Below are 24,505 nucleotides of genomic sequence, written 5' to 3' on the forward strand. Positions count from 1 at the left end.
TGTTCTGTGGCTCTGGCCGATTGCCAGAATGCTGATATGGTTGCTTTATTGTTCGTTTTTTCAGTATCTATGTGACATAGTAGATGGGTGATTGCTGAGCTCTTTGGGGCCTCCTGGAAGGCCATCAGGGATGCAGATGTGTAGATCCTGCTGGATTTGCCTTTTCTGGCTTTCAGAGTTTATTCCTACACTCCATGGTAGGAACTCGGGATTGTTTGAGTGCATTGGTAGTACTTATTAGAAGCAAGTGTTGGCTGCATTGAGACTGGAGACACGATTCTTCTAACTAGTATTATTGTGATCAGCTATGTATTTTTACATATCTTCTGTTCAAATATTCTTTTTTCCAGGCCATGGCCACAGTCATTCCCTCTTTAATGGTGCTCTAGATCACAGCCATGGCCACGAAGATCATTGCCATAGTCACGAAGCCAAGCACGGAGCCGCGCACAGCCATGACCATGATCATGCTCATGGCCATGGGCACCTGCATTCCCACGGTAAGTGCGGCTGGAACCCTTGCAGGGGGCTAGGCTCCTACAAGGTGTACTGGGTAGCTTTCCTAGCTAGAGTGCTCTGCTGAAAGGACACACACTCAGCCTCTACTGAGACTGTCTAGCTGGTTTCCAGGGTGAGTTTCTTTTTTCGTACTTAACATGAAAGTAAGACAATGGATTTACTTTTTTCTTTTCTTTCTTCAGTGAGTATAATCAGAACATGCTAGGATTTTGATTGTGTGAAAGAGAAACAGTTGAAGCTTAGCAAATGAAAATTATAATTATTTTAAGTCTGACAAGGCCTTTTGTATTATACCTTATGAAAACAGTAGAGATTTTTCAATTTTTATTATAACTGTTTATGCTTTTGGCTTAATATTTACATATTCCTTCAGAAATTTTTCTGTAATAGTAGTAGATACTAAGTTATAAAGTATTTATCAACATATTTTATTTCAGATCATTTATTTACACTTTCCCAGTATAGGTCAATATAACTGCTTAGGTAACATAATCTGACCACACCTTAAATAAATTATTCACTTAGATGTTTACTGGGCATAATATTAAAGCTTTGCATATACAAACAACAAGAAGAGCCTTGAAGATTGGCCCAATTTTGCAATCTTCCAAGTTCCAAATTCCTTATTAAAACATGATTGGTAAAGAAAATGCTCTAGCTGGGTGGTGGTGGCGCACGCCTTTAATCCCAGCATTTGGGAGGCAGAGGCAGTCGTATTTCTGAGTTCGAGGCCAGCCTGGTCTACAGAGTGAGTTCCAGGGCAGCCAGGGATATACAGAGAAACCTTGTCTCGAAAAAAACAAAAAGAAAAAAAGAAAATGTTCTACACATTCATTGATTATGCCTGGTCTCAAGGATTAATTTGCCTGACAGATGTTTCCTCCCTCGTCTTTATTATGTGTTCATTCATTTAGATGAGAGCACAGCGTACAATCTACTCTCCTGACACCCTGAAGTGTAGTCGTGTTAGCTGTAATGGCTCCAGTGTTGTACAGCTCTCTAGGCCTCATGCATGAATAGTGTAACTGAACCATGTCCTGTGACAGTTACTTCTCCAACCTCCAGCACCTGCAGAGTGCCAGCCTCCTCTCTGTTTCTATGTGCTTGACTCTGTTAGCTTCCTCATGTGGATGGTGTCTGCTCTTTATTCTGTTGTACTCACATCACACGCCTTCCAAATTTACCCATGGCGTCCTAAGCTGCCCTTCTTTAAGAGAGAGCGGCCTCGTTCATCCATCAGGCACTCTTAGGTTGCTTCCGTGTCTTGAGTACGGCGTGTTATGCTGCAGTGAGTGGAAGTGCACCTGGATGCTGGGATCTGGGTCTCAGCTCCTTTGGCTGTGTACCCAGAGCTGATGCTGGTGCTCATGTGATAGCTCTGTGGTCATTGTTGAGGAACCATAGGGGCTGCTCTTGTAGTGCTTGTGCCAGTTTGCATTCCTACCAATAGTGTATAAGGATTTCCTGTTCCCACATGCTTGCCAGTACTATATATATATATATATATATTATAATGTATATATATAATAGCTCCAAGTCTTCCTAAAACTTTCCTTGAAATTTTGACTTGATTTCCCTGCTTAGTACTAGTATTAAATATCTTTTAGTATAACCACAGAGCATTTTTCAGTCTGACAAAAATTTTCCTTTGCATTGTTTTGAGTCCTTCTACATTTTAGGTATTAGCACTCAGACGTATAGTTTTTAGGTAGGCTCTACACGCCTGAGGTTACTATTTCTTTTTGTTGTTTCTTCCCTGGCTGTGCAGAGGCTTTCTAATTTGCTGTAATATTCCTATCAGTCAGTTTGCACCACCTCTTTTAACCTGATATGCTATGTATTGAAACAGTTACACTGGCAGGTATAAAGACCTTGTTTTTTTTTTTTTTCCAACATTTTTGCACACATACATTATGCTAAAATAATTTTGAAATATTGCTTATCTCTCACAAATTTATAAAATAATTTCTGAAGTATTATTACAAATAGCAAAGAATATGATTCTGGCACATAATATTTTTATTAATTAAATAATTAATTCATGTACTTGATTTGGCCTTTTGAGACAGGATCTCAGAATGTGCTCCTGTCTGGCCTGAACTCATTACATAACTTCAGGTGGATACAGTTTGGTCTCTGCCTCCTTAGTGATATGTTTCCTAGTGGTTCCTTATAAATAGTATTTTAGGGTGAAACTTGTACACAATTCCATTGAACATTATCCTAGTTTGCTCTCTGTTGTGATAAAAACACTGACCAGAAACAACGTGAGAAGGAAACCCAAGTCTACACTATAATTCCAAGTCTCGTAGCTAATGCCTGCTATCTGAGACTTGTCATCTGAGCTCCGGTAGCCTCACGTCTCCAGTCTACAGCACACAGCTTGTTTGTCCCCTAGGCTCAGACCAACTCCCCTTTACACCTCTTACTGTCCTTGTCCCACAAAACTAAGGATGTCCCTTCATCATAAAAGGCAGGATTTTAGTGAAGTGGCTGTCTTCTCTGTAGAAAGTGGTCTCTAAAAGCTGCAGTTCCACAGCGACCTGCTGTCAGTCCCGGCTTCCGATCACAGACCTCATCAAAGTCCACGTAGTAATTTCATTCTCTGTGAGGTTTCCAGTTATGAAAGTACTAGGAGGTATTTCGTTAGTACAATATTGGTAGATTTTTCACAACATTTTTAACTTCTTGTGAGTTTTATTTCTAGTACAATAATTTCTAGAATGTTCTATATCCTTGTTACATTTCAAAATTGCCCTCACTAAGTTCACCTATATTTAATTACTTGATTAAATTTAAAAAATAATTGTGTAAGTCTAATAGGACTGTGTGCTCATAGTTCCATCATACAGTTGAGCAAAAAGGACTCTGAGTTGCAAACATTTGGATCAGGAATTGAAGAGATGTTTTAAAATAATCTAACCAATTCTCTACAGATGGCCCATCCTTCAAAGCAACGGCAGGACCCAGCAGACAGATTTTACAAGGTATGACAAGCAGTTGTGGCTTTCTTAATTTCATGAAGCTGGCTTCATATTAAAGTTGCCCAGAGTTCTCTTTTAAGGAAATATCTGTAGATGGTAACAGTATTGTAAGTGTTATCCTTCCTAATAAATGTGTGCGTGCACATACACTCACTCACACATGCACACTTATACTTTGTGTTAGGTATATTAGCGATATTTTGCCACTTGGCTGTTTTCTCAGATTTAATTTTAAAAATACAAGAAATTGAAAACCCCGGCTAAAGGTAAGTACTGGCTTGACTATCGTGAGTCCAAGGTAGCGTGTTTGCTTCCCTGGATTATTACAGTCGTGAGTTCAGGGTAGCGTGTCTGCTTCCTTAGATTAGGACAGTTTTTCCAAGAGTAACGTTCAATATGTTCTTAAATTGTAGAGCTAAGAATGAAATCCAGTGAGACCTTTCTCATCTGTGAAAGCATCAATTACTGATACCTAAACAGGAGCTTAGTGTTCCGTAAGTGACACCAGCTAGAGAAAACTCTCTGTCTCTGAACTCTAGTACTTTCCTCTGGGTTATGACCCAGTCTTTCACAGTTTCCCCTAGACTGTATTGTCGAGGCTTTTAAGTTCTTACCTCCCTGCTCCTAGTTTTTAAAAACCGACGTTGGTCTGGTTTTCTCAGTGGCTCCAGATCTAACCTCTCCTGCATGTGTTTTGTTCTACTGCTTCTAGGTTGAGTTCTTGCTTCTTGTGTTTCTCCATTACTGAAGAGATCACTATACTGAAGGCTTAGGCTGCCTTCTGTCACCAGTTTTCCATTTTCAAAATATATGGCATTGCTTTTAAAAGCGTCTTTGTACATTTTTGATGCAGCCGTATGAAGTGCTATGATTGGCTTTGATAATAATTTGTATTTAGTTATGAAAAATCATCATAAATGGCAGGAAGAAAAGCTCGATATACCCTTTTATTCATATTTCTGAACTACATGAGTTTGTTGGTCTCAAGAGGGCCTGGAGGAAGCTGCTGGGCAGCTGTGACTGCCTGATGTAAAAGCTCTGCTACCCAAGAGCTCTACGGACACTCAACACATGAGCCCCTCCAGCTAATGTGGCTTTCAGTTGTTGGCGCATCTTCAGCTTAGTGAGCCAGGTTTTAGATACGTTAGACCACTGGTGTATTACACATGTTGGAGGGTTTCGATTTTATGTGAGTTAAACAGACTTTATATATTTCCTTAGTGATTTTTATTCATGAATAGTTACTATAAAAGAGTAATGATGTGTGCTAATGAAACCCACTTTCTGGTTAGGGTTACATGGAGGCAGGGACTTTCCAGCATCAGAAAAATGAATAACAGATTATTTTCACCATTTTTTTTTTCATTTTTATTTCTGTTCCTACCAAAACACGAATTGGAGAATACAAAAACTTAAAACTATGTTATTACATTTAGGAGTTTGTAATGTAGGGATTTCAATTGTATTGATTTATATCCATCTTTTTCATTTTTTTAGTTTTTGAAACCAAAGTGTTTTTGATACACACACACACACACACACACACATATATATATATTTTTTTCCCCTTTGGTATTTAAAATACAATAGAGAAGCTGGTTATTTACAAGTATTTACCAGTGGGAATATACATTTCATTTTTATCTGCCCAAATGAATAACATTTGTTATAGAACAACTCAGGGCTGGTGAGGTACCTGTATAAGGGCACATGCAGCTAAGCCTGACAGCCTGGGTTCAGTCTTCAGGCTCCACGTGGTAGAAGGAGTAAACCAATGCCCACAAGTTGTCCTGTGCCCTCTGCACATGTGCTGTGGTATGTACATACATTTACACACATCCACACAGATGTAAAGATTCTGCAGAGTGGTCTGCACAGAGTGAAAAGGAATAGGAGGTGAAAGGCCCAAGTGCTGTTTGCTGCGCCCTGCTCTAAGTCACACAGTGGCAGGGGAAGTGTTTTTTCCCAGCAAACATTAAGATTTACTGTCACTCAGTAGTGCTCAAATTTTAAGCTGCTACAAAGTTTCCTTCAGTTTTAATTGGCACACATTTACCTTTGATCGTTCAGGGAATGTGACATGAATTTCTAAGCTGGTCACATGTCTGCCATCTTAACCAGTGCCCTGCAGAGCAGCTGTGCTGAAGGCCGGTGGTTTACAGCTTTTCTTTGTTTTTGTTTTTATTGGTACCTATGTTTATAGATTGCTTTGCTGCGTGATAAATTTTATTTATTAAATATCTACATGTTGAGTGAGTTACTGTCTTAGGTAGTTTCAAAAAGAGTTGCGTATATAATTTCTTTCTTGAGATTTTTATGGTTTTCCAGGCCAATATCACTTATGAATCTTAATAGTGTGAGTTCTTAAGCAGTTAACCAATGTCCTACTTAGTACTTAATTTCAAAGGTTCAACATGTATTTTCTTGTCATAGTCAGGTAACTGCTTTTTTGCTTGGTGTATTTGAGGATAATAACAAATTTAGGTAGTGGCATGTTTTGGATAATTAATGTCAGGTTAAGTCGACTTAGGGTTCATATGAAATTTTATTCCTTAAGCAATATTTTAAATCACCAGCAGAGGGCTCTATGTGTTCATGTATTCAAAATTAAATTGCTTTCTTCATCTTTTTTTTTTTTTTTTTTTTTTTAACCTGATGCTCTTTCCTTTCCAGAACAAATTATTTAACCTTTTTTAAAGTAAGGGTGAATGTTCATAAACAGCATTTAAAACTAATTTTCTCTACTCCTTCACTTTCATTGTTCTGTTAAGATTGAGCATAATTTACCAGTTAGATGTTTAAACTGGTCAGTATGAAAACAGTTATGTCAGTTTATAAATATTCTGCTACACAGTTACTACTGCACTCCTCCTGATTTTTTTCCTTGATATGTAAGAAATTTTAAATATAGTCCTAAGAAATATTCCTACTTCAGTATTCTAATCTCTCCTATGCTTTCTTTCTAGGTGTATTTTTACACATTCTAGCTGATACACTTGGAAGTATTGGTGTAATTGCCTCTGCCATCATGATGCAAAATTTTGGGTTGATGATAGCAGATCCTATCTGTTCGATTCTTATAGCCATTCTTATAGTTGTAAGGTAAGTGGTCCAGACTGCTACTATCTGTTACTAAGTGAGAGGGAGACGACAACAGAACCAATGGCTGGGCACCTTCAGTGCAGATTATCATGTGGGGTTCCCTTTGCTCTTTAAAACAAGTCCTATCCAAGTTCTCCTTATATCTTCAAATTTTCGTACATTTCCCATTTATATCTTGCCTGGAGTTTTAACATTTCTTTTTGATTTTTGACATTTAAGTCGTTGATCATAATTCAAATCTTAAACCATACACTATATCTATAGAATAAAATCTTGGCAATGTAAAGTCATTAACTAGATGATTTTAGTTTATATCTAGAACTGACAATGTCAAACCCTGGTATCAGTGTTGCCCCTGCCAGACCCATCTTTAATTCTGCCATTTCATTGGTCTTTTCACTTGCTCACCAGCCATGGAGCTGGTGGTCTATGAAGACTGTAGGGAGGTCCATCTGCAACGACCACTTGCTGCAGTGCATTGTGTAGTTAATATTATCATCTAGAATCCTTTGTCCTAAAACACACTTTATTGTTGGCTTTGTTTCTATTTTAAAACACTAGAATTATATTCCTTTATCTTGCTGCACTTGATCATTTTAAATTTTGCATCGTGTGTCTCAGTTGGAGCATTATCATCTCTCTGTATCTGTACTGTCAGCAGCAGCAGCTTTTGTAGGGAGATGAACGCTGGTGAGAAGTAAGACCGCAGACTTCATAACTCAGTGTTGACGAGGATTGATGGAATAGATTGCCATGGAATTGCAGTGCTAAAGTTAGAGGTGGTTGTTTTTCAGTTTCTGCCCTAAAAATAGATATACATTTTAAACATGCAGATTATTCTTTAAGTATTGGCACAGGGAACCAAGTGGTGTTTGGAAGCCTTTCTAGAGCTCAGAATTCCTTTTCCTCATCTGGAGGTCTTACCACACTCCTGGGAATTAGCTTGGATGTGACCACTTCCTGACAGACTTGCTCACTTCTGCGACTACCTGTCTTGCCGTGGGTGTTTTGAGCTGCACTCTGTTGTGTTGTATATTATAGTGTTATTATCTCCTAATGGTTCTTTAAGAGTATGATCGTAGTATTTCCCTTGCTCTTTCTCCACTCACTGTTACAAGAATTCTGACCACCGCCATTGTTTGGTGTGATGACCACTTTGTCCCCTCTTGTCATGCTGCAGTGACATTTCTTTGATGTGGATTATGTGATATACTGCAATTATCTTATCCTTTTCTCACTCTTTCTCTCAGAAGAAAATTCATAATCCTTAATGAGACTTCCTGATATTGTTTAATTTTGTTAATCCCCCTCCCTCAGTGAGTCTTTTCTTTTCAGTTTCCTAACTATGGCAATAAGCCCTCCGCATTCCTGTTCTTGTCTCCTCTCTCAACTCTTCCTGCATTTAATGATGCACCCTTCCCCTCAGTTCTCTAGATGTGTGTACCCCAAGTCCACATCCTTCCTATGAAGTATCACCCTTCGGGGAACATTTCCTGATTTGCCCTCCGCACTGTGTGGAGTTTCCCTGGAGCACCTTCTACCAAAGACCCCTTCCAAAGCATTTAACCCTCTGTCCCGAGTCTGCTTATGTTTCTCTAGAGCTCTGTGGGGCAAATTGGTGTCCTACTATTATAAAGTGACCATAGGGTTCTCCTGGCAAAGGAACTGGCACACTTCAGATTTGAGGTGGAAAAACTTAGGTTAGGCTTTTTCACCCTAAAGAGTTATATATTTTCTATTTCCAACTTGAATTGTTTTCCTTGTTATCTTCTTACTCATTTCTTATACAAACAAAAAATAAATAATAGATAAATTCATGCGTACACAATGAACTTATCTTGCCACGATGTCTAGTACATTTTTAAAAAATTCTTTATATACCATCTTCCACAGGTAGCTTCTTTTGGCTCTAAGATCCCTACTATTTTCATTTTATCTTACCATAGGAGAGAGATAATCAAATCAATAAATGAATGTTGCCTCTGATATGATTATTTATATTATGCAGAGCTAAGGTAGGACTTGATGCTGGTCACTGAGCTGTCAGCTGAGATTGAATGATAAGGGAAGTCTGCAGACCTAACTATTAGTCACTGAGAGCTTTCCAGCCTAGGGACCAGTTGGTTTAGAAACAAAAAAAAGAAACAACCCAGCTGCCCTAAAGGGGGCCAGCGTGGCCGAGGCACAGGGGGGAGAGAAGAGCGGTTTGGGTGAAATTGAAGAAATATACCAGGGAAAATTACAGGACTTGGAGGTTGGATTTAATTTCATGTGCAGTGGGAAACCATCGTAGAGTGACCCTTGGTCTATATATTTTGTTTGCGGTGCTGGGGACCACGCCAAAGCCTGGGCGTGCTTGGCAGGCACTGCCACTTGTCTGCATCCTCCTACCCTTATTCGTATTTTTAAACTTCATTTTATTTTATGTACGTGAGTGTTTTACCAGCATGTATATTTGTGTACCATGTTTTACCTGCATGTATGCCTGAGTGCCACATCATGTTTTACCTGCATGTATGCCTAGTGCCTTGTTGAGATCTAAAGAGTTTGTTGGACCTCCTGGAACTGGAATTTTAAGATAGTGTGAGCCACCAGATGGATGCTGGGAACTGAGCCATGAGTGCTCTTGGCCACAAAGCCATCTTTCCATCCTCCTGATTTGATTTTGTTGTTGTTTTTTGTTATTGTTGGTTGTTTTTTTTTTTTTTTTTTTCCCCAAAACAGTGTTTCTCTGTGTGGCACTGGATATCCTGGAACTCACTCTGTAGACCAGGCTGGCCTTGAACTCAGAAATCCACCTGCCTCTGTCTCCCAAGTGCTGGGATTAAAGGCGTGTGCCACCACTGCCCAGCCTGATTTGATTTTTTAAAAATAGTTTTTAACTGGGCATGGTGGAACCTGTAATCCCAGCACTTAAGAGGCAGAAGCAAGCAGATCTCTGTGAGTTCGAGGTCAACTTGGTTTACATAGCAAGTTCTAAGCTACACAGAGCTACATAGTGAGACCCTGACTCTAATAAATAAATTAATTGAGTAAAATAAAAGAAAGAAAGATAAAAAGAAAGAAGCTATCTTAATGCAGAGGTACAAGTTTAAACAAGTAAACCATCTAGAAGATTCCATAATGGACCAAGGGAGAGGCAATAGTAGCTAGGTCCAATCCAGCAATGGAGAGACTTGAATAAAGCCAGAAAATGGGGTAGACCTAATGAGATTTGCTCATGGCTGTGAATGTGTGGGTCAGGGCCGAGTGAATGGGAGCCATGGCAATGCCTAAAGCTCTCACCCAGGATGGATGGAGTTGTCACTGTGAGAGGACTGGTGCTTCCCTCCCGTTTGAAGGCACTGTAGATGAGCAGATGTGTTCTGCGCACTGCTGGCCTGAGATGCTATGTTATGTACTCATGTGGAGGTTCCCAGTAGGCCGTGGGTGTGTAGATACGGCATTGCTGTCATCACCCAGTTAACACAGAGCTGGATAAAGTCACAGTCTAGCGGTCAGCTGACGCAGTGCCACCACGCAACTCCTTCCTTCTCCTTGGAAGTATCCCGTAGTCTGTGGCTCTGTCCTTCAGAAACTGGCTTAGCAGCAGCTCCCTTTTTAGTATAGTACATTGAGCAGCCTCAGTCAGTTATCATAAGTACAACTCCTTTTTATTCTTATGACCTACTGTTTAATTCCCAAAAACCTTTAGTTTCCGTATACTTAACATATTAAGAAATGGAGGCAATCTGATTATAATACAATTAGTTATTGAAATGTATGATGCAGCTATTAAAATCTTACCTCTTTGAGACAGTAAATAATTACAGTGTATCTGAAGGTCATTCATTCAGCAAACGCTGTGGTACCTACTCTCCTGGGTTGATCACATAGCCAATCCCTTACCCCCACTGGGGAGTCAGTAAAGCACATGGGTATCAGAGGAGATAATAGAACATGCACAGCACGGTGCAGCAAGACAGGAGAGCCGAGAACACACTCGAGGCCCTCCAAAGAAAGCTCTCCAACAGGAAGGAATGAGTAACCCAGCAAATGCTCTCTGATGATTGGTCACTTACAGCAGACACTGGGGAGGGTGGTGAGAAGGAAATCCTGGTCAGAGAGCATCGAGAGACAGTTGGGGGAGGGGGCAGAGCCGCAGTCGGCCCCCTTCAGAGCCTTTCACTGTAAAGTGGAAAGCATGATTGCCGGGCAGCACCCAGGACCCACTTTGAGGTTTGTGGTCATGAGTTTAGTATAAAAACAACTAGTATGGGTGTGTGTTTCCTCATGTCTTGCTTAGCTGCTTGGTAGATGTTATACAGTGGTAAAAAGAATTATGAGTGCTACTGTGACAGGGAGTAAGGCAGGGATTATAAGAGAGGGAAATTAACTGATGAGCTCCCTGCTTAGGAGTTGTTAACCAGCACAAATTATACTCTGTACACACACACACACACAAACACACACACAAACACACACACACACACACCCAGGTGCTTACATGCAGGTATGCAGGTAGGGCACTCATACACATAAAATAAAAATAGATGTGATATGCTTAAAATTGACATCTAAGGTCTAAGTTATAATCAGCGAGGTGGAAGAAAAGAGCATTGTATAGCCACTAAAGGATGGGTGGTCTACATGGCTACCTAAACCAAGAGTAAAGAGAGAAAGCGATAGAGGTGGCAGGTCAAAAAAGGCCAAGTGCTCAGCTCTTCAGTAACCAAGAATGTGCCTCTGGTACTCAAACGGTTGGGAGGTGTGTGTGCAGTGGAGTGAACAGCGAGGTAAAAGTAGAAAGAATAAGTGAGGAGCCAGCCCCCTGCCCCAGTCTCCCATAAGTCTACCTGAGAAATCTTAAACTTTATCTCAAGTACCAGCTCAGTATTGCCTTTCCTGTAAAACCTGTGCTTTTATAAGGAACGCCATGCTCATCAGTAGGGGCATAGATGGGGTTCCACTCCACTCACAAGTATATTATTGAGCCTGTGAATTCTGGGCATGGTGACAGGCACCATGATCCCAGCCCCTGGGAGGCTGAGGAAGCAGACTTCCACTCTGAGACCAGCCTGGGTTATACAGCAAGAAAAACTAAAAAGTATTTTTCTTTCCAATCTCTCCATGTTCTCTGTGCCATATTGTCCAGGTAAAGTGTGTTGTGGAAACCTGCTCTGTCCTTTCTCATCTAGACAGACTCAGTTTCCCCTTTGACAGTGGAGGTCACTTCCCACAGTTGGTTTTCTCCCAACATTTTCTGGCTCAAGCAATGGGGAGTGAGAATTTCTGGGCAAAACTGGTTTGTACTGTGGTGACTTTTGTTTCTCAGTGAGGAGCCAGAGTGGAAGCTGCAGAGAGAGAATATTAGTTCCCGGAAATGGATCTCGGGTGCAGTTTACAGTGGGTCACCCCCTTCTCCTCCCACGAGAAAGCTGGCATTGGAAGGAAGTAGAAAGCGGAGGAAATTGGTTGTGTCACTGCAAACTCTAAATGATCCCATTGACTTAGTGCGATTGTGTTCACCACTTGAATAAAAGGGAGCCGTACGCTCGGTGGGAGGACCCGGGAGGACACAGCCGTGTGTGTTGTTACAGGGAGCTTCTGAAGCCTGCTAGACTTCTGTATTACTATTATCCGTTTGTGAAGTTTTCCAGTTCTCATCCTTCTTGTGTTTTGTACTTATGAAAAACAAAAACATAGTCATGTAGATGTACATAAAAGAATGTCCTCCTGTTTTGTATAAGAAGTTTTAAATAATACATTTATTTTTTTATCATATTGAGGGAAATACTCATTTTCAAGGCAGATTTAGAGGGTTGAGCAATGACAAGCACCGGGTGTGATTAGAGGTAAGAGCTAGAAGGCCATGCATGATGAAAACAAGCTCTGCAGGTGGCATTCTATAAAGTGACTGACACGTCACTCTTCATATGTGTGCAGTGGCATTCTATAAACGACTGACACGTCACTCTTCATATGTTCATGATTTGACCAGGACGCCAGCTTGGGCAAACTATAATTGATTCCAATTATTTGTGCTTTATAATGACCAAAAATCACACATAGGAAACTACTCTATCTTCATATAGTCATATATATAAGAGATTGTAGGCATTTTATCTTTTTCAGAAATGTTTTTAGGCGTTCCCTAACAATTTCCGTTGTGGTTTGCCTTTCAAGTGGCTACGTTTACTATTCTTTTGGCCGTGTGAGGCAGAAGAAAACAGTCTCTCAGAATTTTATCTCCTGTTTGTATAAATTTTCAGTTTGTAAGACTGAACGAATTGGACACTGTTACCCCGGAGTTACAGTGACTGGTCAATCTAACACCATTGTCCAACTAGCTTTCTGGGGAAAGGCAGAGCACACAAGGCACCTATTTACAGGTACTAAGCACTTCTCACCTGTGCATCTAGAAAGTGCTGGGCCTGTGCTGTTCTTGAGGAGCTAAGAGGCCCTCACTCTGGTCATGTGTGTGTTTAGTGGTTCCTATGAAGAACCTGAGTTAGGAGATGCAGGCAGAGAGAATCTCTACAAATATTGAAAGAATCCAATAGCATTGACTGGAGAACGCTGACAGAGCAGAGTCTATGACGTAACGCTACCGTGGAACAAGCGTGCAGTGGTTTTACTGGATCACCTTTTACACTCTGAGGACAGAACACTAATTCAGTCAGGTTTTGCCTTTGTCTATAAACTATAATGAGTATATTTAGGAATTGGTTACTTCAGCAAACTCCAATCATACCCATTTTCCCTTACACACACACACACACACACACACACACACACACACACACACACACGGGAGGGAGAGAGACAGACGGATCATAAATACCTCTCAATGGTTAGTGTATGTAAATGTTAAGTATGAGTTAGCTATTGAGGACAGGGCTGTTTCCTAGCCAGGGAGGGCGGATGGGGTTTTGGTTCATAGGATCACAGAACGGGAGTGAGGTTTGTTTTCACTTGACGCTCGCTAAGTTTCCCTTAAAGAACCTTGGTGGCTTCGATGCCGTTGCTTACCGTCAGAAGTTAACGCTGTGTGAATGTCACAAGTCCACCTGGAGCCCACTCCTCTTGCAGGTTTTCCTGGGGAAATGGTTTTTTCAGACAGCTGATTAGTACCTGGAGACACAGGCAGTTTGTAGGTTCGGAGTCAGTCACTGTACCTCCTCTTTAAGTGTTTGTTCTCTGCTGAGGGAAGCACTGGGCCATGAATGTAAAATGATTCAGACTGAAAAGAGACGAGTTCTGTGTGGTGCAGTCTTCCCATGTGAGCGTCTCAGTAATCCGTTTCCCTTTCAACAACAGACACATCATATTGTTTCTTCTGTCCTAAAGTCAGATGTCACATGGATAGAGCTGCACACCTACACACCCATGCACACATGCATACACACCATGAAAATAAAAGTGTATGTGCCCTGGACCTGAAGTGTCATCTGGAGAAAGGCCCGTGTAGTAAAGGCTTGGTCTTGATTGGAGCACAATTGGGAGATGGTGGAACCAGGTACAGCCTGGTGAAGGTCCTCAGGTCACCGGGGTGTGTCCCCGAAGGAAGCAGTGAGACTCTGGCCCCTTCTCTTGTGTTTGCTCGTTGGCTCTATGAAGTGAGTGGATCTGGACTGTCATTCCTAGTCTGTCATGAAGTGCTGCCCTGCCGTGGGCCTGAAAACAATGACTGCCTGTGACAACTGAGCCCGAGAAACCATTTCTCTTTATAGTTTGGTAGCTCAGTATATTTGTTATAGTATGGAAAGTTGACTCACATAACAAGGTAAGTGTTGATCTGCTGATTTTATTAAGTAGACATTTCAGAAAGTTTTTAAACCTATGAGTACCTTACTGATGCTTCCAGAATAAATCGCTTAGGATCAAAATGCTTTTATCGGCCTCTTGCCTGGTTTTCAGGCTGTGGTTGTTTTCCATCATAGTTCCTGTGCATAAAACTTTAGCTCTTTATGGGAAAAGCACTTGGTTGCCTTCATGCGCCTTTAATCATAGTATCCTAATCTATGATCCCCTTCTTCCTGTTTCCTGTCAGTCCTGAGGAGTCTCGGAAGCCCAGACTTTTGAAGCTCCCCCTGTTCCTAACTACTTACACCTCTGAATTTATCATCCCCATTTTCTAAAACAGTGGTGCTGGATGTAGCAGGGTGTCAGTAGATAGACACATCAGTACATCAGTACTCTCATCCTCAGCCGACACGGGTGTACTTTGTTCACCGTAGTGTTTTGGCTTCTGGAGACCTAGACTGGGGATTGGATGGCTTGAATTATGGCTCTGCTCTGTCATCCATGAATGTGGATTTTGTTGTTGTTGTTGCTTTTTAAGTTTCATGATTATGTGATTAAATGCCTTTTTAAGGATTGTTGACACAGGATATACTTCCAGCATGCTCTGAGCCAAGGCTAATGATGGAAAATAAGAATTGACATACTGTAGATTGCTTTAAGAAGTAGAGTGAGTTTTCAGAACCAGAGGGCAAAGATTACTAAATAACAACAAATCTGACAGTACAGTTTAAATGAAGCCAGCCAAGACCTGCAGAGATGAGAGAGTTGAGTCTTTGCGTTAGAAGCTGTATTAAAACCTTTCAAAAGCTCTGTGTATAAATAACATTGCAAGAAGTAGAGTTTTACTGTTACTTTAACAGAAGTCTCACTCTTCCCTCAAGAGTGATGCATTTTTTTTGTCGGGATCTGTCAGATAAAGGAGGAGAGGTCATTAATGAAATATAAATGTATATCCATATATCCAAATCCAGACAACCCTAATGTAGAATCCCTCATTTCTGACCACTGTTCATTATGAGTCATTATAAAGAGAGCACACTCTCCCAGATGGACCTGAGTTCAATTCCCAGCAGCCACATGGTGGCTCACAACCATTTATAATGGGATCCACCCCCCTCTTCTGGTATCTGAAGACAGCAACAGTGTACTCACATAAATAAAATAAATAAATCTAAAAAAAAAGAAAGCATAAATCTGTACCTTACTTTCATTGCTTTTATTAAAGGCTCATAAGATGCCACTATTTCACATTTCCCTTTTTCCTACCCCAAAGGTTTGAAATCCAGGCATAGCTCTCTGCTGCAGTCTTGTTTGGGGTGAATGGGATCTGTCTTTGTGAAGTGACTGAAGCCTTACACGTGAAATAGGAAGGGGGCTGTGGGGAATGGCTGACTACACAGATTGTCCCAGGCTGGATGGTTACCTCACAGTTTCCATGATCAGTATTCTGGGCAGAGCCCAGCTGCCTTCCCTGCTCAGGCCTCACAAAGCTGTAACTAATGTGTTGGCTGGGGCTACAGCCTCCTCTGAGGCTCAGGGTCATCTTGCAAGCTTATGTGGTTGTCAGCAGAAATCCTGAGCATGCAGCTGTTGAGCTCATGGTGGCTTACTTCTTCAAAATCGCAGAGGAGTAGTTGACCTCAACCAATACTTTAGACCCACTCTTAAGGGCTTGGCTCTGATCAAGTCAGGCATAGCCAGGGTTTTTTCCTTGATGAACTAAAAATCAACTCATTTGTACCTTAAAATCCATCTTAAATTCACTTGCCTTAGTTGTACTCCATTGCATTGAAGTGAGCCACAAGCTTCCCACACACTTGAGAATGGGGATTATATATCTGAGTGACTCACTAAGGGTCACTTTAAGGTATGTGACTCATTTTTTCCTTTCTCTTCTGTTTTCTAAATGTCCAGCCCCACATTTAGAAAAGAGCTAGGGTTCGTCAGTGCAGACCAGTGGCTGGTGAATGGCTGACTAGGTGAAAGAGCAGAAAAGTGCAGGTTCCAAGCGCTTCCTCGGGGTCTCGGGCTGCTTTCTGTCGTCCACTGAGTGTCCTTGTGCAGGGTGTGCATTGTCTCCAGATGTTTTCTTGTTACGCAGTGGTGCGGTTCTGGTTCCTTAAAATAAATCAACAGAATGGCACCAGTGTTTGTCAAAACCACCAGAAATGATGGGCAAATCCATCCCTGGAGGCCTCAGATCTGTAGTCTGTAAAATGATTTTCAAGCTACAGGAGTTCAGAATTATCTGATATTTATTCAATTGCAGATTTATTATAATTTAGAATATTCAGTGCTATTTTCAAAAAGTCTTCTGGAAATCATGTACAATTTGTGTTCATTCTAAGAAAGCAAAGGTAATTCAGCATTACGGAGTTTATGCATATTATTTGTCATATTAAACAGTGGAGAGAGAAAACCACGAGATCATTGCCAGAGATGCCAAAGAGACATTTGGACAAATGCAATGGTTTTTGGTTCCTTCCTTCCTTCCTTCCTTCCTTCCTTCTTCCCTCCCTCCCTCCCTCCCTCCCTCCCTCCCTCCCTCCCTCCCTCCCTCCCGTCCGTCTCTGGAGAAGAGTTAGTAAATATTGATTGTAAGGTAGGTAAGGGAAAACAAGCCTAACATGTAGTCTTTATAACTAAAAGTGACGTGCCTAGAAAAGCAGAATGACTTGCGGTTCAGACCAGTGAGTCCAGAAGCAGATGCATTTTCTGTGAAGTGCAGCATCATAGATCAGGGGTAAAAGATGCCTTTCAATAATGGCATTGCCATGTGGAAAAAGATACACTTGAAATTGTACCTTATGTTCTAGACCTGGAGAAACTGCCAATGGCTTTGAGCCAGAAAAGTAAAATGCAAAAGCACGTTAGCACTAGAAGAAGCCATGACTGAGTGACTTATCCATATGAGAGTACTAGTGATTGCTGTGGCTCAAACTTAGAAGGAAATGGTGGGGGAGGTGAACCATATGGGGGATGGAGGACAAGATGGCTCAGCTGGTAAAGGGGCTTCCCACCAAGCCTGAGGACCTGAATTCCATCCTGGGACCTCCATGGTGAAAGAAGAAAACCAACCTGTATAAGTTGTCCTGTGACCACCATACACACTTTATGACACCTGTGCAATCACACACATGCACTCAGAATAAATAAATTATATGTAATAAAAATAAATAAGAATTTGGCATAGGAAAAAGCATAAAAGGAAGTTCAAAAGGCATAATCAACTTGAATAAAAAGGACTGGTACAGAGACAGCCTCTAAGAGTAAAAGTTAAACTAGAAGCCATGTAGCTCAGTGGTAGAGTACTTGCTTCATAAATATGAGGCCCTGGGTTTAATCTCCAGTATGGCAGAAAAAATTGTAAAAGACTAACACAATGGAAAAAAAGGCAGAAATATAAGTTTATTTAGTTCACAGAAAAGATATGCTACAAATGATATATCTATACACATATTCATGTGTATAATGCTCATGTGAGTTTGGATGCATGTATACATGTATGTGCGAGGGTAATTGGCAACCCTATTTTTTCTTAGACACACGTCTGGATAGGCTAAACCAACTTCCAGCAAGTTCCAGAAATGTGCCTGTCTTTGCCTCCTTGGCCTTGGAACTGCAGGTCTGGACCACCACATCTGCCTTTTATTGCGCAAGACCTGGTAATTGAACTCAGGTCTCAGGCTTGCCCTATAGATAGTGACCTATCTCCTCAGATTACAAATGACTTAGCTCAGTCTCACTCATAAAACAGCAACAATAACAACAACAAAGATTCAAACTGCAATAAGACAGCATGTCTTGCTGATCAGGATAAATTTTCAATCTTGTAATAATGATATGGGCCTTTTAATATACTTCAGTAAGGAAGTTGTGTGCAAGGGAGCTCTAACAAAGAACATAGATGGTGTCTGGTGATGTGCTGTGGTTTCCAATATGCAGGCTTCTGAAAACTAGATAGTCTCTAAAAAGCGCTATTTCCACGAGAGATGCATAGCATACATTCTGTAAGAGATCTGCAGTCATTTATATAAAAAGGAAAATATCTACATATTTTGTGAAAAGAAACATTGAAGGGGGAAAAAAAAACACAAATCAAGTAAATATAGCTACCCTGAGAAGACAGAGGGAAGATATTTGAAATGAGACTTTACATTTTAATATCATCTCTTTCTAAACATTTTAATATTATTTTTGTACATTTTTGTGTAGTGTGTGAAGTATGTGTGCCACTGTGTGAATGTCGTGGGCAGATGACAACTTTGTGAAAACAGTTTTTATGTTGGTATCAGAAATCAGACTTATTTCACCAGGCTTGCAAGCAAAATGCCTTTACCTTCTGAGGGTCTTGGTGGCTCCTTGCTGTCTCTCTGACTAGAGAATCGTCAATAGTTTCAGCCTTTGAAATACACACAGTTTAAAAGGTAGGAAGCGTGGTCTTCATTTACTTGCTGCAAGAAGAAAAGGATGACTGACCTTTAGGTCTTCCGTTGTAATGGTTTTGTTATTCGTCTATGTGTAGCTTGGGTTTCTCTGCTGCTAGGTGCCGTCTGCCAAGCTTACTTTGTTCATTTGCTTAATTAGTCCTTTAAAAACATGGTTTCCTTTGCACATCCACAACCCCTCAGCATTTCTGGGGAACCAGCATCCAGTGCAGTACACCAGTTAGAAACCCGCGTCGAGGTTCTCTATATGGGGAACCCCTCAGTCCTTTCCTATTTACACAGTGACCTTAACAATCTACTTTGCCTCTCACAGTTTTCATCTTTAAAGTAGAAGTGATTATAACTACCTTGTAATATGTCATGTGCTATTCAAATGGGTTTGAACCTGCCAATCAGGACATTGTTAATGGTCTGCTTGCCTACATAAGAAGGCTCTTGGGAAGCTTGACAGCAATTCCTTTGAGATTTGCATTCCCTTACTACTGTGGTGTGCTCTTTTTCATGCTAACTGACTCCAGTGAGCTCCTGATCAAATGGAAGGGAGAGCCAGAGAGGACCCATTACTTGTTGGCATTGGCCGGGTGCCTTCAGGTCTCATTCTCTTCAATATATCTGTCTCCTGATGTTTGATATATATAGTTGGAATTTATTCTTACCTCTTCTTGTAAAGCTATGTGTCTTTTGTGGAACCTTTTTGTTTCTTTCATTGATTGTGTTGTCTCTTTGCATTTTTAGATTTCCTTTTAATTATATTGATGGTTTGGTGACATGATTATTAGTTTCTTATTCAGTAAAATGAAGGAAACCTATTTTATTAGGAGAACCAGTTAGGGTCTGTAGAGATGGCTCAGTAGTTAAGAGCACTTGTTGCTGTTTCAGGGGACTCTGGTTTCATTCTAGCTTCCATATGGTGGCTTACAGCCAGGGGATCCCATACCCTCTTAGAACTCTGGGCACCAAGCACAAATGTGGTACACATGCATACATGCAGGAAAAATACACATTCACATAAAAATCAGATAAATAAGTCTTAAAAAACCAACTTTTTAAAATAACATAACAAGTTGAAGCCGGACATTGTAATCTCAAATTTTAGGAGGTGGAGAGACTGGTGGTGGAATCCTGTTCCAGGTCCTTCTCAGCCGCATAAGGATTCCCAGGGCAGCCTTGGCTACTTGAGACTGTTTCTGATACACAAAACAAAACAGAAACAATAAATTGAATGTACAAGATCTGAAAGTGCTGACCATTCCTAAGTAGAATTCTTTATTACCTGTGTGTAAGCACAGAATAAAATGCCAGTTGCCTTTCAGTTATTAGAGGTTCTTTTTTAAAGAGCTACAGAATTGGGGCACTTGACTCTTATTTTGAACAGTTCAGTGTCATTTAAATAAAAGATCTCCTGTATTCCAAGTAGTCCCCACTACCAACTGAATGTTTTATCTGTGTGTCTGTCTTGCATATGTTTACATATGATCTATGTGACTATATGTATGTGATTTGTATAAAGGCAGGTGATACTTACTGTACATGCATATGGGGGTCAGAGAGCAACCTCCTATGTTGATCCTTGCCTTTCAACTTGTTTGGGCTTGGGTATCTTTGTTGTTCGCCCCTGCACATTGCACACCAGCTGTCCCACAAGCTTCCGGAGACTCTCCTGTCTCCCATCTTGTCTCAGGTTCACTGGTGCTACAGATGTGTTCTGTGTGGTTTCTGGTGATTCAAACAAAAGTCCTCACACTTGCATGTCATCTGCTTTACGCACTGCACCATCTCCTCAGCCCGCATTTGAGTCTTTAATGGATAATACCTTCAGTGTGTTACTCATTCAGTAAATGCGTATCTATTCACTATGTAATTAGAAAGGTGCTAAGTGTGTCCTACGTTCCGATCACTATGCCAGGGCCTGGGAATGAAGTGAGTGTAACTTGATGCTAGGATACCTAACTGTGAAGAGAGGCTTCAAGCAGTTCCAGTGCTTGAGTCTTGGCCCTGGATAGCTAACAGCTTCTTACCCAGCTGTAACAAACCACAGTTGTTTCTCCTTTCTGAGTTGATTTTTCCATCTGTAAAAGGAGAGTTACAGTGACCCCCAGAGTTGTGACTTCAATTGAAATGCTGTGATCCCAACATTTTCTTAGAGTTACTTTGGGCTGTTGTGGGGGATGAAATTAGACAATTTTTATGAAATCACTTTAAAAACTATTAACTGTTATATAAACAAAAGATATTATACTTTACTAATTTGATGTTATAAGCTGATTTTTTTTTTGTTCCAAAAAGCAAACACATGAAGTGTTATAACTGTGTCCCAGATACTTAAGGTTCCAGGAGATTAGTATAGTTATGCGGGAGCCACATTTCCAGATGGGACCATTTTGAGGGATCTGTTCTCTACTGGGTTTATAAAATTCTAGATTAATAGTAATTGCCCATAACCATGGGTTGATTGTACTTGTTAAGATACAACCACATGTCTAAATGTACCTACCTATTAGAGACTGAATGTCGTTGTCTTCTTTTGTCCATTAAAAGGTTTTGCGTGTGGCTAGAGAGGGGGCTCATTAGTTAAGAGGACTTGCTGTTCTTGCAGAGGTCCCAACACCTGTAACTCTAGTTCCAGGGAATCCAATGCTCTCCCTTCCCTTTCCTCTCCTTCCCTCCCCCTCCCTCTCCCCTTTCTTTCCTCTCTTTCTCTCTTTTTTCCCCTCCCTCTCTCCCTCTCTCTCTTTCTCCCTGTCTGTCTGGCTGGCTGTCTATCTATCTATCTATCTATCTATCTATCTATCTATCTATCTATCTATCTGAGACAGGGTCTCACTATGTAGATCAGGCAGGCCTTGGACTCAGAGATGCACCTGCCTCTGCTTGCCAAGTGCTGAGATCAAAAGTGTGCACCACCACACCATTGTGTTTCTTTTATTGTTGGATATTTGTTCTCAGACTTAATTACTTTAAAAACTCTGAAGTTTTTTATTAAGTATGATTGTTCTTCACAGATTGTTCTTCATATATCATAATGTATATGTGTTTTTAATAGGCTTAAAGATGTCAATTTTTATTTTTTAAGTGTATGAGTGTTTGCCTACACTTGGGTATGTATATGTTTCATGTGTATGCCTGGTACCCAAGGAGGCCAGAAGAGGGCATTTGATGCTCTAGAGTTTTCATGAGAGGCTTGTGAACCGCAGGGTGAGTGCTAGGAAATGGTGTGGTCTTCTGCAGGAGCACCGAGTGCTCTTAACCTTGAGCCATCGCTCCAGTCCCACTAAACTATTTTTATTTATATGTGTCTAAGTGTGTCTGCATGCATATGCACATCTATGTAAGTGTCCATGGAGCCCAGAAGTGGGCATCAAATCCCCCTGGAGCTACGACGATGGGCAGTTATTAGTTAGCAGATGTGGCTGCTGGGAACTAAACTTGGTTCTATTCATTCTGCATGAGCAGCAAGTGTTCTTAATTGCCGAGTCATCTCACCAACCCTGATACTTAGTTTATTTTATTTATACTTACTGCTAGTTTATTTCATTTACTTTTGGAATGTGGTGGAAATCGCTCCCTGAAAGCTGTATCTGAAATAAAACTTGAATTTTTCATTGCAAATTACTTTCAGCAAAGAGTAAATGTTGCTCATTTAACCTATTAAAAGGCTTTGAAATTAATTTTATGTTTATTGTATGATAATAGAATTACGTTCAGCTTTTGAAAAATGAAACCATTACTTTGTAATACGGTAAATTCACGCCTAATGAGTCATCATCTCTTTTCACTTATGATAGGAAAGGAGGGTTCCATTGTGAAAGCCAGAATGGAGTTAGTCAACCAGAAGCCAGCCTCTAATTGTTTCCAAATGCTTACTTTAACTTTCCCTGTAGGGTTTGGATGTAGCTCTAATTCTTAGCTCAGTCAGGAATTTGCTAAGCTTGTCTTTTCCTCCATATCCTTTCATTATGGCTAGATAGAGCCATGCTAAAATCCGTTTTATGGTTCCCCGTTATGATAGTTAATCAGAAAAATATGGGTAAAAACTCCTGAGCTAAACACAATTTTAAATGGCAAAATCTGGCATTGCTACATACTTTTTTTTTTTTTTTTTTTTTTTAAAAAACATGGACTTTGAAAATGACCTTGGTTCTGAATTGCATCTCCCTCTGTGAGTGAGCAGGCGGTTTCCCGGAGCAGTTGGGTGTTCAACCACAGCTCCTACAGCTGACATTCTAACACCATTTCAGGTCATTGTTAGGAAAACCATGAGGCATATTTGTGTGCTGCAGTGAGGGTTCGGCTGTGTTGTACTGGCCGTCCCAGTTTTCTTAGAAGAGCCAAACAGGGAAGGTAATGGTAGCCCTGTAAGCAGGTAAAGCCTTTTCTGACTCCCCCTTCCCTTTTCTTGAGAAATGAAGACCTACGGAAAAAAACAAAAAGTAAAGATTGAATGTACTGTAGTCACTTCATTTCTTTGCCAGACTCCTTTATTTGACCCAGGGAGTCCTCATCGGTTTCTTACTAGTGTGTGCAGTAGATAGAATCAAGTGATGCTTTTCAGCTTAGGTGCCAGGATTCGTAACTATCAAACTCATTTCCTCGCTAGTTGGTTTCATTCCCAGCCTTCTCTGACCTACGGAAGGCCTGGAGCAGCCTGCGTTGTTTTGTAGGCCGGCCTTGTGTGTGTATTTTCTCCCTTCTGGGACACGTGTTCTGATGGGGATGCCTTTCCCATTCCCGTGGGTTTCACTTTCTCAGCCTTTACTGTCTGCACCAGTGCTTTTGCTCTGTTAATAATTTCATGTGTTCTAAAAGGGTTAGTAAGTTTTCCTGACCTAAAATGTACTCTTTTTAATTATGTTTAGTGGAATTAGCTGTAAATTAGGTTCCATAAACATTTATATATCAAACACTGAGATGCTGGGGACACAAACATAAGTCATAATCCATAAAGTACATCTCAGTATATATACATATATACATACACATACGTATATACATATATATACACATATAAATAACATGTATACATATATATACTGAGATGTACTTTATGGATTATGATTTATGTTTGTATGTATGTGTGTATATATATGTATGTGTGTGTATATATATATATATATATATAAACAATTTGATGATTTTGCAATATAATAATTCTATAGATCCCATTAATTTTCCCCTCTTTTTTGAGACAGTGTTTCCCCAGCCCACATTGGCCTGAGCCTTAGAGTGCAGGGATTGCAGGCATGTGCCCCATGCCCCACATCATCCATGCTTTATAGGAGCAGAGAGTGGACATCTCATCATCCAGAGGACAGTTAGTAATCAGGAAATATACCCCCAAAGGAAGGCAGAGTTGAGGTTTAAGGGAACAAAAGGCCCACTTAAGAATGTTCTAGGCAGAGATTATAGTATTAGCCAAAGCTTGAAAGAAATGAAATTATGGAGCAGGGATTGAGAGGAAGGAAAGGTAGAGGAGATTAGAGACCTCTATCCTCTCCCCCCAAAACAGTACCACGTTAACGAGCTTACATTTCATCCCTTAGGAAGTGGAGAGCTTTGGCCCAGCCTTTAGTAGGGAACAGATAGGATCAAGTGCTTGTTTTACGTGGGTTAGCCTCAGCGCTCTATAGATTCATACACAAATCCCACAGAAACCTAGTAGCGAGTATA

The 24,505-nt window shown here is 40.6% G+C and overlaps 1 protein-coding gene across 1 annotated transcript in view; it reads left to right on the forward strand.

Annotated features, from left to right (window-relative positions):
- The window catches only part of Slc30a7 (solute carrier family 30 member 7), a 65,229-nt gene that overhangs the window by 21,510 nt on the left and 19,214 nt on the right, over positions 1-24,505 (forward strand). Inside the window, exons 6-8 of the mRNA XM_021157960.2 lie at positions 351-500; positions 3,456-3,506; positions 6,470-6,605. Coding sequence (XP_021013619.1) covers positions 351-500; positions 3,456-3,506; positions 6,470-6,605 — 337 coding nt within the window. The remainder of the gene's footprint in view (positions 1-350; positions 501-3,455; positions 3,507-6,469; positions 6,606-24,505) is intronic.

Source organism: Mus caroli, unplaced genomic scaffold (assembly GCF_978045245.1).
Source record: "Mus caroli unplaced genomic scaffold, Mus_caroli_1 scaffold_3, whole genome shotgun sequence".
Taxonomy (NCBI): domain Eukaryota; kingdom Metazoa; phylum Chordata; class Mammalia; order Rodentia; family Muridae; genus Mus; species Mus caroli.